Source organism: Struthio camelus, chromosome W, assembly GCF_040807025.1.
Source record: "Struthio camelus isolate bStrCam1 chromosome W, bStrCam1.hap1, whole genome shotgun sequence".
NCBI lineage: Eukaryota > Metazoa > Chordata > Aves > Struthioniformes > Struthionidae > Struthio > Struthio camelus.
This window is the reverse complement of record NC_090981.1, coordinates 33467794-33484932: the sequence shown is the minus strand read 5'-3', so window position 1 is coordinate 33484932 and position 17139 is coordinate 33467794. Positions and strand designations below refer to the sequence as shown.

The following is a 17139-nucleotide window of genomic DNA, read 5'->3' as shown; positions in this document are numbered from 1 at the left end:
CTTAAACTTTAGTGTAACAATCCCATTAATTCTGTATCAGATCCTAACCATTTGTTGGGACCTCGCTCTCTCAAGGAGATGAGATCTGCTCTTTTTGAAGAATGGGACTATATCAAACTTGATGGAGAGACCTCTGTCACACTAAACACCAGAACATTTCAGCATACTGATATAACTGCCGTTGCCATCTAGCCATTACTTTTCAGTAGAGGATGTTCTGGGAATAAAAGCACTTTTTGGATTACTAATCCTCCAGTGTTTTAAGATGGAAGTACTAAGCATGTAAAACAAGTAAAGCAGGCACTTAAAATTAGGCACATAAAAGTTCTCACTTATTATTTTCTTATGTAAAACATATCTATGTTTGTTGCAAATCTGGTAAAAATGACCTACAATTCTTTGGTCAGTATAATCCCCACTGCTGTATGCTGTGGCCAGAGTTGAAGAGCACTTCTCTGCATACCAGGGAGAAAGGCCTTGTTGAGAAGCACTGCTAATGGAGATAGTGTAGATACTATCAGTGTAACCATCACAGTCACAGTTATCACCCTGACGACCTCCGTTTCCAGAAGCCCACACAAAAATGGAGCCTCTTCCATTTCGGCCCTAGAGGGAATGAAAGAAGTCATTATCAAAGGAAGAAGAGAGTTTCCAGTCTCTGCAATACATTCCTAACTACCCCTCCCCACAAAAATGACAGCATAGTAACCCAAACATTTTCAGAATGAAGAGGACAATTTTCCATAAGCACTGGAGAAGTCAAAGATGGAAGAAACTGGCTAGATGATATATCCTACTCCACATCCTAGAGTAATGCCTTTTATTTTGCCTAGTCTAGATTTAGCGTTCCAAGTAGAGCAACTTTCCTCAGAATAGGTTTTAGATTTAAAAAAAGAAGCTGCAATCAACAGGTAAGTTTTTCTGCCTGCCAATGCTTGGTCCTGAGTATTTCTAGGAAAAATCACCATTTATTTTCAGAAATGGCAAGTCCATCACGAGTTATTTCACTTGCATTTCTTGTAATCACAGAGACACGGGTAAGTGGTATGAATGATGCACGATACATGTTTTCCACACAATTCCCTTTTGTTATGAAGCCTTTCACTGTTTGGCGTTTACTTGCTGAGTAACAGCAAACCAGTAAGCGCATCTGATTGAAAACCCTCCCTTCCCTTAAAAATTTGTGGGCCAGCAACCATCAGGCTCAGGGCACAGCCACTTTCATTCCCTGTTCTGGTCTCCAGTGTACAATGAGGTAGCAGCAGCTAATAATTGTAGTGATTGGAGCGATGCAGCAGCACGTCAACCATCACATGTGAAGGGCAAAAGCTTGTATTTTCATTCAGCGGTAATAAATACATATTCACTGCAAACAGCAGTCTGATATACAGATTTTTATCATCCCTCCTCAGACAAGATTTGATTGTGCTTGTGCAAGGGGTAAGAGGCATATGTAGCACTTAAAATATTAAAAATAAAGAAACAGGAAAATAAGCTGTACTCTTTATCATACAATTACTCAAATGGGAAGGACAAGCCATGTCAATTACAGTAAATGAGATAATATCTTCTGTTGAAAATGAAGGCTGCAGTCCAGTAAAGCACTGGTATAGGTGAGCAGCTACTTTGATTTCACTTGGAGTGCTATTAACGTCTCTCAGATGCTTAAGGCTAAGCATAGGCTTAAGTGCTCTACTGGGCCAGCAGTAAAACTAGTGTGCAACTCCATCTCTGACTGACTTAAACGCAAGTGGAGAGCACTCCGACGCTTGCAAACAGAAGCCTTGCAAATGAATGGGTTAATATGCCTGCCTTAATAAATAAAACAACCTGTAAAAAAGATGTGTTCTTTGCCACGAAGATAACCTTTTTCAGAGTTAAGACCACTGAACATTGGCTCCCTAATTCTTGCCTTTAAAGCTCCCTCTTCTCTTGCTGCCTACTTATGGACTTAGATCTCTGTTTATCATCAGCCCATTCCTCTCAGCCTCCATCCTTCCCTCAGTGAACGCCTATCGGTTGTCAGACTCTTCTTTGTCTTCTTCCCTCCTTCTGTCTGCTAATGATAATTGCCCTTTTCTCCAAAATCCTCTCTTTCTTTGCTTCTGTCCTTCAAGCTCGCCTCCATTTCTTTCCTTTCTCATTTGCTTGATTCAATTTTCTTCTCTATATTAGTACCTGGCCATCTTTAGAGGTCTTTTCACCTCACTGGCAAGAGTAGTGTATTTCTGTATCCCCAGTAGCTCTCAGTCTGCACCCTACTTATCATCCAACCAGATCTGAAGAGGGTCACATAAAAAGAATTGTAAAACCAATGTTTTCAGTTCTCTCCATCATGCATTTTTACCGTCTTCATTTTAACTGAAACACGATATGCACCAACTTATAAACTAGTGCAATTAACACAGTACAAGTCCCTCCACAGGGTGCTAAAATGCATCCCTATTTCACAAAGTAAAATATTCACAAAGCAGAAACTTTGTATTAAATTTTTATAGGCTCTCAGTGCAGAAATCCAATTACTGCTCAGAGCAAAACAAGCAGGCAGAGAAAGGTGGGGGTAGGGTGAGACAAAGGCAGCAAAAGTAAGGGTGGAAAAAGAAAGGTTATCTGTGGAGAATACCAGGCTAAAACCAGCTGAAAAAGCTCTAATGGTGTTTTTTAAAAGTCGTGTCCTGGCTGGTAATTTCTCTGACCTGTACAATTAAAATCCCTTTCCTCCTTTTCAACTGTGTTTGAGTGACTATAGCACAAACCATTTTCATTTCCTCCCTGATACGAACCATTTTAAAATTCTGCTCCCTGCCATATTTCACTGTAGCTTTAAGTATCCTACCTGTTTTATCCCATACTCAAAAGCCTTCTGTGCCAGTCTGCCAGGTCCCTCTACGGTTTTACCATCATCATTAGGGCCCCAACTTGCACTGTAAATATCCACATGTTCTGGATTGAAGCCAATTGAACTGGCTTCAATGGCATCGGTGACTATTCCATCCAGCATACGTATACCTTAACGGAAAAAAAACAGGCAGAGCGGATTTATTTTCTGTTCTGTCTTCTCTGTCTTACTTAATTGTTTGTAAAGTTTCCAACAAAATTAGTACATAATTATTACACCATGGCCTATTGCTGCTCATTTAACTAATACTCAGCACAGTTATAAAGTCAGTGTGAAACAGTACACTTACCATTTATTGCAGAGCTTGGTGCTCTCTATGAATATTAAAAACAAACTTGTAAAATCTTGGCTGCACCTTATTTATTTCTTTCTCTCTTTTTGCAGAGAGCTAAGAAGATGACATGCTATTTACTGTTTCTACTTTTTCCTCATTGTATTGTGAGTTCTTCCTCGACTTCTCTTTCCTCATCTCTGTTAAATCTGTAACAGATTTCTTTTCTCAAATTGCTAGTAAGTCACTGAAATTAAATAGGTTTTATCAACATTTCTTTTATCTTTAAGAGTTCTAAGAGTTTTAGCTCAAAGAAGTAGTTCAGAATGTTCTGAAGCTGTTGCTGTCTTTGTGATGCTTTTTTGCTAGCTCTTCAGTCTTCACCACAAACAATTCTCACTGTTGTTTTACTATTACATTTTTTTCCACTGTGAGCAATCCAGAGATGCTCATGATATCTAGCTATTAACATTTTATTAGGAACTGCACGATCTAAGCTTCTTCAGAGCAAGCCTGATCTCAGCGGTACTTAAAATTCAGAGGCAGACAGCAGCTCATCTGCACTGGATCTCTAGCTCTGCAAATCTCTAGATCTGCACTAGGAATGCTACCACTGTCCAGTGCTGGACGGGGATAGAAGTAGCAGGAAGTCTGGCAGAATTCCCACTCTGACATGGCGCTCTCAGCAACAGAAACAATGTAAGAGCCAGCGTAGTCAGGCTTCAGCTTGTGTATTACAGCAACAAAAATGTTTAGGTTCTCTTGATCTTGGCAAGTTAGTACTACAGCAGCTGCACCATTGCAGGCAGTTGGTGAATTATGAATACTCATTTTCTAGTGTAGAAGTTCATGTGGATTTTTCCAAGGCAAAACAGGCAAAATGTGAGTGTTCTATACGGAAAAAAAAAAAAAAAAAAAAAGGAAAAAAGCCCTTTGCAAAAAGCCCTTTGCTTGTGCATCTCAGTCACTCATGCTTTTTTATACTATTAAGCAGGAAAAAAAAGCCTGTAAGCGTAATTCCTTTCCCAAATGGCTAGTCCTTAAGACTCCTAACATCTCTGAGAGAAAGCCAGGTTTTACAATTTCATATTAATTAGTAGCAAAATAAGCCATAAAGGAGTTAACCGGCTCACCTACTGCCACTACACTGTCACTGGTGCAGTTGGAAATAGAATCAAGGTATATCCTGTACTTCAGATGCTAAAGAACAATTACCCTAGCTAGGCTTAAACTCATACCATAGCGAATATTCATTTTTCAGTGGCTCAGAATCACAAGATTCTCTCATTCGAGTGTGCTGTGAGCAAAGATCTGTCTGTGTGGAAACGACTGCAAGCTCCCGGTGCTAGGTTGTAACATATAATGAGATACTGGGAGTGCAGAGACTAGTATACAGATATTTCCCAGACAAGACAAAGCCAACCATGCACATAAATAACGCAACACGGATGAACACAAAAACACTGACAACACACTGCTTGTTTAAGTCAACTCAGGATTTGATGACTACAGTGATATTTCCCTAAGCAGATTCCAATTATTTGCTCCTGCATGCTGTTTTGTGTTCTTCCACACGCTTATTCCCATCATCAGTCCCACAAATTCAAAAACAGGCCAAGCCCAACACAGTTTCAGACAGTGGATCTGCCTGGCAGAAAGGCTATTTTTAGCAACACGTCACTGTGCTGGAACTCTGAGCCCAGTCCTTTGTAAAATGGAGCTTCTTAATCATTTGATTTCCATGGCAGCACCAGAGAAATATTATAGCACAGTGCTATGGTTAGATACGTGTAAATATATATACTCTGCTTTACTACAAAGAGGATTGATAGGCACGCATTTCTTAGCTCTGTGCTAATTAGCAAGTGGATATTAAATGAGATTGAAAGGTATCACTTTTTAAACTGACAATCAGAAGTATTTTTTCACACAGCGCACGGAAAAGCCTGTGGGACTCATGGCCATAAGGTATTGACGAGACTAATCAAGTAAAAACGATTTCAGAATAGGGCCCAGACATTAACGTGACTAAAGAAAACATCCAGGATTATTAAAGTTAGTACTCCTAAGGAAAACAAAAAATTGGAATGGAATGTTTTGTTTTATCCCTCAAGGCAAAGTTAAACCAATCTCCAAAGCTGAAGGTTAGAGAACAGGCTACTCCAAAGGTCAGGGTTTCTTTCTCTAAAGCAGCTGCTGCTGACTATCGGACAGAAGGCATTGGCCACGGACTGCTGTAGGCCATCCAATGTGGCAATTGCTACAAGCAATGTCAAAGGGAACTGCGTAATGCATCCTTTCATGGATTTAAAAAAACGCTTGTGAAGAAACAAATCCTGTATAGCTCGAAACATCAAAAAAAGCTTTCCAATGTTTAGCCAGTCCAAATTTATCTGAATCCTTTGACGACTTCTCTGAAGTCTCATTGTTCTTCACCTATATTTTTGTTACATCTCTGTCTCTTATCAGGCTGCTCATACATACCAGCTTACAATTTCTTTCAACTTTTTCATTCTCTCTCCTCCCCTGCCCAGGTATAAACAACTTTCTGGATAATGTGGATTGCTAGAATGCATTTCCTCCCATTAGCTCCCTTTCTAGATAAATCAGCCGGCACAGATTTGTAGTTTGCATTTGCAAATGAAGACAAGAGTACATGCAAATAACTGTGAAATAATCCTCTCTGTAGATGCAAGTGCCTTAAAATATGGGCACAGTGGGAGTTCAAATACCTTTGCAGCTTCACCCATTTTGCCCTGCTTCGAAAATTTGGTGTCTTTGTCTTATGAGTGAGATATTTTATTTAAACAGAGCATGACAGTGTAATGCATTATGGCAAAGGTAGACTGCAAATTTGACATCTATGACAGCTCAGTAGAGTAAACGGTAACCTACAAACATAAGACTGAAACGGTGGGAACAGCAGCTATGGTTGTCAGTTGCCACTCATTGTCCCTTTGTTTAAGGGGGAAGAAGGCAGTAATGGAAAAAACAGGATTTTACAAGTCTTTCTTCCTGAGCTAAATACGCATTTGCAACTGATACTTTGATCATGTCTATTTCATGAACCTATAACGGATCAAACTTTCAATCACCTCTTTAAAAAAATGGCAATTATCAATTGATAAGTAAGCAAGACTTTTCCTATTGTCAAAATTAACTTATGATCATAGCAGAGAAGTAAGCTGTTGAAACAAAAACCACAACAGTACAAACACCTTGACTGACAGGACCTTTCAAATATAATTGTGCAGATTGAAACAATATGCTGCAGAGGGTGGGTAAAAATTTGGACATTCTAACTTTTACTCTACTCAGTTGCTTCTCCTCCTCCATGCCACCTCCTTCCCAGAGAAGCAGCTATAAGAAGTGAACTTATCATTCATTAAAAGTCTTATCTCTAGGCATAATCTATATTCAAATATAAACCAAATTCCAGAGAATATGCTGGCACTGAAGAAATTGTGTCATACAGATGTAACACTTCACACTATGACTAGACAGGATTTTGTAGCCTAATACTGGGAGAGTGACGTTTCCTGAGAAGGACAAACTACGTGTATTTCAGATGGATGGTGACCGAGAACACTCGGCACTTCCTAGAACCTAGCTGGTTTCCGTTCACATCAGACATCTATTTTTGTTTTCTTACCTCCAACTTTTGAATTGTAGGCTACTCCAACCCCACATTTTCTATTGTTGGCTTGCATGGCAATTTCTCCTGCACACCGTGTCCCATGTCTGAATAAATATAGTAAGAACAAACAACATTTGATAAACCATACACTTGTCTGTAACGTGTACAAAAACTCACCAGTGAGCCCTATTTGGCAAAGGTCTTCCTTTACCTGAATGTAACGTAGCTATTGAATAGCTTTTGAATTATGTCTACCAGATGCAAAAATACTTGTTTCCTTTACACTTCAATTGACATAATCTTATCCACTTAATGATCAAAGAATCATCACAATGAGGTGATAAATACCTAATTCACACCACACTGAGGTCCACAGACCTACTCCCTATCAGTGCTTCAGCAGCGTACAAGAGTGAGGGGCTCTTTATGGGGCTAAGAAGTTGCTAGACTCCTTCAGAAAGAAATATGAACACGTCACTTTTAATCACATGTTTAGATATTCTTTTTTAATGACTGCATTTATTTAGGATTTCAGAAAGACAGCCTTTAAAATATCTTCACCATTGCTAATTTTTTCTTGTAACCAAGTATTTTCTATGCAAATTTTTCTTGCCATAGGGGATTCCTGCTCCTCAATATATAAAACCTTCAAATAAGTGTAACTGCAAAAGAGTAGTATTATTTAATACTACAGATTGTTATTCAGTGAAGTGTTTGAATGCTTCTGGGCTGAATTCCATTTACTTACTAATAAAGATTAGAGATAATACAGGTAGATTTAAGAGATAATGTCATTGGAACCAAAGAATAACGGCCTCCCACTCTTAAACAATGCTATAACAAAGCAGAAATGTCATTCTCTAAATGTTTCCTTCATGGTACATTTATCCTTTGACTGATAGCTTTATTTCCGTACACTTACTGGTTTATGTTGTGGATGCTATCACATTGTCTGATAGTCAACATAGAACCAGAACTTTCTGGTTCTTTACTGATCTTTACTGAATAGTGGCATCCTAAACAGCTTAGGAAATTGACTTTTTCTGCACACCCGCTTTTAAAGAGGTGCATTGTCTTCTCTTTGTGATGGACAACATCCCTCCCTGAACTACCAAGGGTAAGCCTAGATGTGACAGCCCTATCACAATGTTCCACTGAGTTCCAGGGAGGTGGCTCTAAGGGGGGCATGGGAGAACATTCCCCACTCCTTCCAAGCCACACAATTCCACTAAGTGAATGGGCTTTTTGTCCGCGCTCAACTCTTCTGAAACTTCCTAAGCTTTCTTCGTCTCACCGGGGACACTTAGATCAAATCTGATCTACAGAAGGCTTCCATCTGTGCTTTTCTTCAGAAGAGACAGAAAGTTTGTCCAGGAAGTGCACATAACCTCCTTCAGTGTCTGAATATGTGTCACACCTATAGAACGAGGTCAGAAGCATGACTTTTAACTGCACACGCATGCACAGAGCAAGTAGTTATTCTACCAGTCCAAAAGGTGCTGCCAATACTAGAAAACAGCATCCTTAGCTGCAAAAGCTGACCTGAAGGGACGGGTTTGGGGGTTGGCTCCTCTGAGAAACAGTCTCCTCCAGAGCACTTCACAGGGGGTACGTATTCTCTTAACATTCCCAGCGCAAGGCAGAGAACTGAAGCCAGTATCTGCTTAGGTAGATGCCACTCCACAAGCACACATCATGACATAAACAGATTATTCCCTTCAAATATGGAGAATTTCAGAATACTAAAGAGAGACCAAAATTAAAAAGCTCTTCCTCTGGGAAATTCCTTCATCTCCAGTGTCTGTGCAAATGTTGTAAGGGATTTTTCTTTCATGTGTGTGTTGTATTGGGCACAGAAAATTCTGCACTTGCATATCCTAACACAAAGTAATAGCGTATTGATTTTTCTCTTTACACAACTGGTAGGTTACTCACTTGTTTTCATTTGTTGGGTCATATCTAGGAAAAGGATCATGATCGTTGTCGTTGAAATCATAACTTGCCTTTGGATCCTACATTAAACAAAACAGAATTAACTGTGACACGCAGAAAGTGCATTTTAAAGTGTTTAACAAAAGCGTTTTTACTGTCTTTATTTATTCATTTGGTGTGTCTGATGTTGACAGCAATCCAGTCAGTAAAATTTGACAGGCATTACCAATTCCATAAACTTTTTATGGAGCTATCAAGATTTTAATAATTCAGCATTAAACCATTGTATATAAACATGCATGGGAACTAAATTCACTGAGGAAAAAAAAAACAAGTTATTTTGTTAAATAACATTCAGTTTCCTGTGACACAGACCACGTTCCAAACTATGCCTGAGGCAAATATTTCAGTCTCCATCAGGTAGGAGCTGCCTTACCAAACAGAGAGTAAGCTGGAGAAGACCGCCTGTATATCAAGTCTACAACTGATTAAGTTATTCCACAGCATTCTAATGCCCAGACTTACATAGTTACCATAGATGTCAGTATGATTCCACTCCAAGCCATCGTCTAGTACTGTGATGACAACACCTTTCCCTGTAATCCCTTTTTGCCATACAGGAAGAACATGGAGATCCAGTTTGGGCAGTGATGGAGTTATTCTTGTATCTTGCTAGGGGACAGAAAAGGATTACAAATATGTCAACGTTTTTATCATTTAGAATACACAGGTCCAAAGGTGCTCTAAATCATCCAGGCCTTAACTTGTGCATTTTGCACAAATTTCCCAAAGATCAAACAAAAATGAGTTTGTCCATATCCCTGTAACACTGAAACACTTCCCCCATTACTTCAAGCTCTCTGAAGACCATCCCTGAGTAAAGGTGATCTTGTATTTATTAGAGGTGGGCAAAAAAAACACGGGAGTGGTAGGGATGATCCCTGGAAAATTGAGTGGTTAATCATATTTGTTCTTTTCACCTGATGAGAAGCTAAGGCAGTAACCCACAGTGCAACAAGCTGCGTTTTCTCCAAACAGACTTTCTCCTTTGAAGTCCGAGTTAGCCAGAGCAAAATAATTAACGGATAAAACAATTAAAGGGAGTCGCTTGGTTATGAACAACCGTGCTGAATCACAACTTGCTGTTTACTACCTTTCTACTGTTCCTGTGGAAAATCAATTGGAAGCATGAATCATCTACAGCCTTCTCTTCCAAAGCAAGTTCTTCAAAGAGTAGCTCCTAAATGGGTCATTTTTCACATACATCTACATCTGAAACTTTGCTTACCATCCCTTAAAAACACAGATGCAAATACTAGCACTTTCTTTGTTTTTCTCTCCGCTTAATTATGTAAGTCAATTGCAGGCTTTCCTATATTTGTCTTCAAAAGAATGCTGCATAAAATATGAGGCTTAGATACAGAAATATGACCTTTCTTCCCCTTTGCTGCTTCCTTTCTGACTGCTGCAGTTCAGGAAATTATTTAAGGTCTTCAGTTTTGTTCTCTAGAATTCATCAAATCATTTATATATTTATATTTTTAATCTGAATTTTCAATATGCAGTAGAAACAAGCGTAAGCTTCATGTTCTCTGTTTCTCATGTGGAAAACTGGAGGAAAAAGAAGTGAAAACCACACAAAGCTAGGAAGAGGAACTTTGTCTCCTACAGAGCAGTACACCACTTCTCTCACAAAACTGCTTTTTTCTTACTCTATGTGTGTTCGTGCATTTGTCCAATAAAATCATCTTGAAAATTCCCTGTTTCCTATCGGAAATAAGCAGAGAAGAGAACACACATTCAGCTTCAAAAAAAGCGTTAAATTCTTTCAGATTTCCATTTTCTGCATTAAGAGGAAGTTTGCAGGAATCTTCATGGGAATATTTTATGGTATGCATTTTATAATTTATTTCTTCCAACTCAAAGGAAAGAGAGGGCAGAGCATTATACAATCAGGCTAGAGTTTGGTGTGTTTTCTCTAAACTGAACTGGAGAAGAAAACAAAATTTCCAGGCACTAGGACCAAGTCTGTGTTTGAATATTTCCTTGATTTGCTATCCCCATCCTTAATCCCATCCTTATTCTGAGCAAAAGCAATGAAGCCTAGACTAAAGGCACAGCTAAACGCACAGTGGGAATACAGATTCCCAAAGAGACCTATAAAACACAAACGATCAACTGTATTTCTGAGTTGTCACACACAAATAGAAACTATAGAGGGCAGGAAATTCCTTTTTTCTGGAGGTTTTGAACATATGAGCTGTAGAGAACCTCTTCACTTAAAATCACAGTCTGAAGAGGGTGAATGTGCTTGTCATATGCACAACTGAGATTTTCTTTTCTTCTGGAGGATGCACTGTGCCGTACCAATTTTAATAAAGAAATAAATGGTCAACTTCAGAGATGATAAGGGAAACTTTATACGACAAGTGCAAACATTTAAAAATTCTTATAAAGTTGAGTTTTAGCTACTATACTGCTGTCTAATGTCAAGCATTATCACGAGCAGCAGCAGTCTGAATGAGCTTCTATAATCTTTGCACAAACTACACTTTGGAAAAGACAGAAGGTTGCCTGCAAATATCATGCACAGAGATTTCTCATTTTTATAGCCTATGCTAATGAGAGGGACTCCTCATCTACTCCCTTCAATGCAATTGCTTTGATACTGGTGAAAATAATACAGCTCATCAGCACAACTGAAATTCATCATCCCCTGTTTCACAGTAAAACAAATTCTTACCAGATACCACTGCTGATTCCACATAGGGTCATTGAAAAGATTTTCTGCTGAGTCTCTCAGGGTGGCGCGCTTAGTTCGCTTTTTTTCATATTGCTGTTCTGACCATGACACCTACAATTATGTGTATAAACACGACAAGTAAGCCCCTATAGGTTAAAGATTTTCTTAACCTAGAGGTTAAGAGTTTTCCTTGCACAGCAAAACATTGATACCTAAAGGAAAAAGTGGAATGTTTGATGCTGAGAAGAGGATTATTTATGCAGTAGTACACAGTACTTTAGGGAAGAGGACTTGGTGAAATTATAATACTGTAAAACCAATTTATATAAAATCATTTCAAGTTAATAGTGGAACTCCCGTGAACACCATGCAATGCAGGCTTTTGTGTTGAATATGTAGTATGGTTAGAAGGTTACCTAAGGTGTGGTGGTTACTCAAACAAGCAAACCAGTTTGTTTCTTTCCCCCACCTACATTTTAATGTCTCTTTGTTGTGCTCATTGGGAATTTACAGAAAAGGAAAGATTCATTTTGGCTTTAGTCTAGCAGTCATAATGATGCTGTTACTCATAGTCCAGCCGGACCTTCAAGTCTCCTTCCCAGCAGTGTTTTGAAGTGTGATCAATTAGAAAGCTATGAATATTGGCCTAACTTCATCACTGGCATAATTCCATTTAAGGCAACTGGAAGCCAAAACGATCCCGTGTGTTTTGCTAATGTGTCTATGCACTGAATTGCATAGCATTTATGCACGAACACTGCCATCTCTAAAGTTACTAGACTGCATTTTGAAAACATTTCCAGCTTTGCTCTCCTGATTGGATTAATAAAAGTAGTTCAAATCAAATCCAGATTCTGATACCCCTTCTTTAGGCTGTGTGCCCCATCTGCAAATGGGAAAAAACGTTACTCACTGCTAGCACCTGGACTATCATTCTGATACAGAGCAGGTTGGTGCTGTTCATCTCCATTTCCAAACACACAAAGTAAACTCAAGTTCAGTAGATTGCCATGATACCACTATAAGCTCAAGTGGAGGATGCCTTTGTCTCTAACCTTTTGCCTTAAACCCCTGAACAGATTTCAGTACTTTTCTCTACTGTCATTCAATAGCTTTACGGTTCTTGCATCTGTCGCCATATATGACACAATAATAAGAGTGACTCAAAAATTATTATAATAAAGAAATGTACTGATTTGATCAAAATACATTTTCCTAATGAGAGCCTAATCAAAATCAGGCGCAAGAACATAAACCCTTAAAAATGGAAGCTACTCCACACAAGTAATTAGAAAGCTCTCAAATAATACTCACTTTGCTATGTACTTAATGCTAAAAATTCTACAAATGGACAGTCCTACTAACCTTAGTTACTCACAGAAGATTAAAATACTTATGCTTGCGTGGGTATTTTCAACTGCCTCATTGATATCCAAAGGCATATATATTTGTGTACAGGTCAGAGCAGTTATCTTTCTCTTCCCTGCCCACAGCAAAGCTTAGCCTCTTCATCACCTAATGGTAATTAACAATTGACATCTTCCATGCTTGTTATTTTTGTGATGTGGACAACTGCTCTGTGGGAAGTGAGCTGAGACCACCAAGCACACATGTCACACAAACAAGCCAAATGTTTGTCACTCAGCAGCTGGACTAGGTTCAAACTGCTCATCTATTACAAAAGCTGAAGGCCCTATGCCAAATCTCCAGTCACTGATATATGAAGCAGTGAAAACGATTTTGATTCAAGTCCCTTGCAAGAAAATAGATTTGGGAGCTAGTGCTGCAAATACTGGAAGGAGTTAGGGAACCAGTTAATTACACCCTTTCAAAACATTCACAGCCATTATCCATTTTACAGCAAAAACTAGGACATCTAGAGGAAGCAGATAAATAATCAGACTGGAGCCAAGTTTTGCCCCAGCCTTCACACTTAACATACCGTATAATTCATGAAGGAGCTATATAAACAAAAGTAGGATTCGCTGCTTCTCTTTTCCTTTTTTAAAGGATGAATTTTAATCTTTCAAAATAAGCCGTTACTGAACAAGCGTAGCTCTTTGCAGTAAAGGTCCATGTAGAACTACATACCATTACATGATTGCTTTCTGTTTATATACTTACATAATGACATAATTACATCTCACTCATTCACATAGCTAATTTGCATAATAGATGGTAAATAAAAGGGAAATTGGAGAAAATTTAGCAAATCACCTGGATCATTTTGAAGCCACCTTTTTAGGATCTAAGCAAATAAATGCGCCATAATGGCTGGCAGTAACTCATGTAACCCAATTGCATCCATTCTGCTTATGACATTAGAATTCAGTGTATTAAATATGGTTATCTTTCCCTGTGTAATATATGCATTCTATGTCATCAGTCCAAAAAAGGAGGAATGGCAACCAAACTTCTATTCCTGAACACTGTATGATGACAGCATTGAAAATTTGAACACAGGTGCGGGTATTAATTAGAACATTTATCTTATGTCCTTTTTATGTCCTTTATGTATACTTGCCTATGCCAACACTGTGGCTTTGAACATCCCATTTTAGAATGCTTTCACCTAACAGACTGAACTGTTAAACCAAGTTTACAATGAGATAAATGAGACCGTGCAGTTCTGAAATAGAACAGGCAAAATAAAGCATTTACTGTCTGCCCGCCTCCTTCTCTTCTTCTAGGTACACACAGAATATTTCCTTCTAATTGACATCTGCATCCCAAAACTTCACTCAAATAACCGATCATCCCTTCTCAAGTGATTTGTCCTTAAGTGATAAAATGATATTTTTCAGAACTAGGTTGCTCAATGTTTTGGACAGCTGATATTTTGACTTTGATCGCTACAGTAATGCTAATTTGAAATTTGAATTTCATTGTTCTGAAATTTGCCAGAAATTGTGTTTAGGAAGGGCTGACAGCATTCTGCTCTGTTCTTTAAGTTTGCTGCCCTCCTCGCTTCCCCAGTATGTTTACAAACAGGCACGTGTATCTCAAAAGTTAAATAAATGCAGAGCCTACTTCACCAGTGAATCTACCTCAGACTGTTTAAGTCTTGGCAGGCTGAACTCCTCTGCAGTATGCTGGTTCTCTGATTTCAATGGGATTCTAGAATACCAAAAGACTACAAGCCTAACCTCTTTGAGAATGGGTTTTAGCTTGTCACAGAAGCGTATACAGCAAAATCCCCGTCCTTCTTCCCTTACTTTTTTGCAATATTCAGTCACTTTACATCAAGCCTAATTTCCACAGCCACTGCATGGACATGGGCTAATTAAGCTCACTGGATCTACGGGTTTTCACTTTGAATTGAGCACTGTGGTTCCTCATTCATATTTTCCATCAACACACACACTGACATCTGAGACTCCAAACCTTAGCAATGCTGCAAATCTTAAATCTTAATTTGGAAAGCACTTGCAAAAAATAGGGTAAAAGAGGGTCAGATTCTGCTTGTCAATGAGAGAATAATGAAGTACTATTCAACACGAGTATGGATGGCTGAATATATTAGACTTGCAAAATGAGTAGAGCATGCCCGTGACCTCATTAGAAAGCTAGCAATACGCAGACAGCATAAATACAAGACATGAAAAAGAATAAATGTAACGCTTACCCGCTCATCATCAGAGAGCCTTTTCGTGATATGAATGGCACTTCTTCGAGACCGTCTTGGATGGCTTTTATGTCTGAATAGGTAGTGATTTTTGAGTGATCCAATCTATAAGACAGCGGCAGACTTTAAATACTGAGAGGTATTTCCCCACTACAAACCAATATCGACAATCACAACCTGTCAGAATTTATTCTATTTAACGGATGAAAGAAAAGAGCAAAAACCAGCCTTTAGATATTTTAACCTAAATTAAAACACTTGGCAAGAAGAAGTCCTTATCACAGCCTGTGTGCTGTCGGAAGGAACCGGGGGGAACGACCTCATCTGCGCTAGTGTAGTTGCTCTTGCAGCAGCCGCCCGTATAAGGCACTGCTCATACACACACCTTGGCACGGTCATGTTTCAAAGAACAAGTTGTAAGTACCGTCATCATTCCACAACTTTATCTTCTCTTATGGGGGTTCAGGAAAGAGAAGCTTTATGTGGCTTCCCCAGCCTCATTGTGGGACCTGGGTTTCTTCAGCGCTTGCTGAAGGGGCACCTTCCTTTGCACAGCAACCGATCACCTGGGGCGCTGGGTACGCGCAGCCCCGTTTAAGCGTTCCTCTTCACGAAGCAGGTGCTCATGGAAACTGCCGGAAGCGAACCCACTACCTTCACAGGCAGCGAGAGCCAACCTCACTCGGGACGTCAGGGCCCGGCGGCGGCGGCGGCGGCGGGGGGACGCGGGGCCCCTTCCCGCGCAGCGGCCGGGCCGGCTCTGCGGCGGGGCCCGCGGCCGCCCCGGGCCCAGCTCGGGGCCTCGCTCCGCTCCGCAGCCGGCGCGGCGCTTCGGTCCCGGGCGCTGCCAAGCGCAGCGCCTGGCACAGGACCCTCGGCGGGCGCGGGGAAGGCGCTGTCACGCAAAAGCAGTTACTCATCCCTGACAACGCTGACGTCACGGCATCCCGAAAAAAGAGCCGGGGGCCGCGCTGGGCGGAAAGCCCGCGAGGGCACCTCGGCGAGGCGGGCGGGCGGGCGGCCGGCAGCGCCGCGCCGCCTGCCCACAGCGCCCCTCGGCGGCGGGGCTGCGGCGCCCCCGGCCTGCCATGCCGGCGAGGGAGAAGCTGCTCCGGCACAAGTTTAACGGCAGCTGCCCGAGGCCCTACCTGCCCCACGAGGTCGTACTCCAGCTCCTCGGCGATGGCTCTGGCGGCGTCGGGACCCGCCGGCACCTCCGCCGCCCACTCGTTGAGGAACTGCCGCTCGGCGCCGCCGCCGCGGGTCAGGCAGCAGGCGGAGAGCAGCGCCAGAGCCACGCACCGGCCGGCCCAGCGGCGCCCCTCCATGGCCGCGGGGCACGGGGGCGGCGGCGAGGGCAGGAGCAGCCGGCGCGGAGCTGCGCGCCGCGGCGCCCTCGTTGCTAGGCGAGCGGAGCCGGAGCCGGAGGAGCGGGTGCGGGCGGCGGCGGCCCCGCGGCGGGGTCCGTGTGGCGGCTCGGTGCGGCGCGGCTGCCTGGGGCTGCGCGGCGCCCAGACCCTCCGGAGCCGGAATGGCAATGAGTGTTTACACGTCAAAACTACGAAAGCCATCCTGACGTCAAGTGTACCTGGCCCCCGAGCTGGGTGGTAATTCCCCAGGGGGCGGGCGGGAGGAGTGTGCTAAAATAAGCAGGAGGGACGCACGCATGTGGAAACGGCGGGGGGGGGGCAGAGCCCACCGCGCCGCCCCCGGCCCCCGCCGGCTGTGCGCGGGTGCCGCGCCTGGGGGGCGGCCGGCAGCAGCCTCCGGCCAAGCGGCGGCGGCGCCCGGCCAGCAAAGCGGCTTCCACACAGGTCGACTTGGCTGGGGCGGCTGCCCCAAGCCGAGACGTTTCGCGCGGCCGGAGCGGGAGCAGCGGCGTGACAGGGGCAGCGACGTGGGGTGGCGGCGGTGATGCTGCGGGCGGAAGGAGAGGGGAAGAGCACAAAGGCGGCTTCAGCGCTGCCTAGGCGAGCGCTTCCTGCCCTTCCCAGCTGCCCGGGGCTGCTCGGTGACCCTTCCGAGCGGTGAC

General features: G+C 42.1%; 1 protein-coding gene across 2 annotated transcripts in view; it reads right to left on the bottom strand.

Annotated features, from left to right (window-relative positions):
• LOC138064210 (neuroendocrine convertase 1) overlaps positions 1-16452 on the bottom strand; it is a 28093-nt gene extending 11641 nt beyond the window's left edge. Inside the window, exons 1-8 of one of the 2 annotated variants that reach the window (XM_068925836.1) lie at positions 16256-16452; positions 15108-15212; positions 11483-11593; positions 9265-9411; positions 8743-8819; positions 6823-6911; positions 2837-3009; positions 394-606 (exon numbers count right to left, since the gene is read on the bottom strand). In XM_068925836.1, coding sequence (XP_068781937.1) covers positions 394-606; positions 2837-3009; positions 6823-6911; positions 8743-8819; positions 9265-9411; positions 11483-11593; positions 15108-15212; positions 16256-16435 — 1095 coding nt within the window. In that variant the 5' untranslated portion in view covers positions 16436-16452. Of the gene's footprint in view, positions 1-393; positions 607-2836; positions 3010-6822; positions 6912-8742; positions 8820-9264; positions 9412-11482; positions 11594-15107; positions 15213-15531; positions 15603-16255 lie in introns of those variants that run through there. The other variant, XM_068925838.1, reaches the window with a different exon arrangement.
• Between the last annotated feature and the right edge of the window lie 687 nt (positions 16453-17139).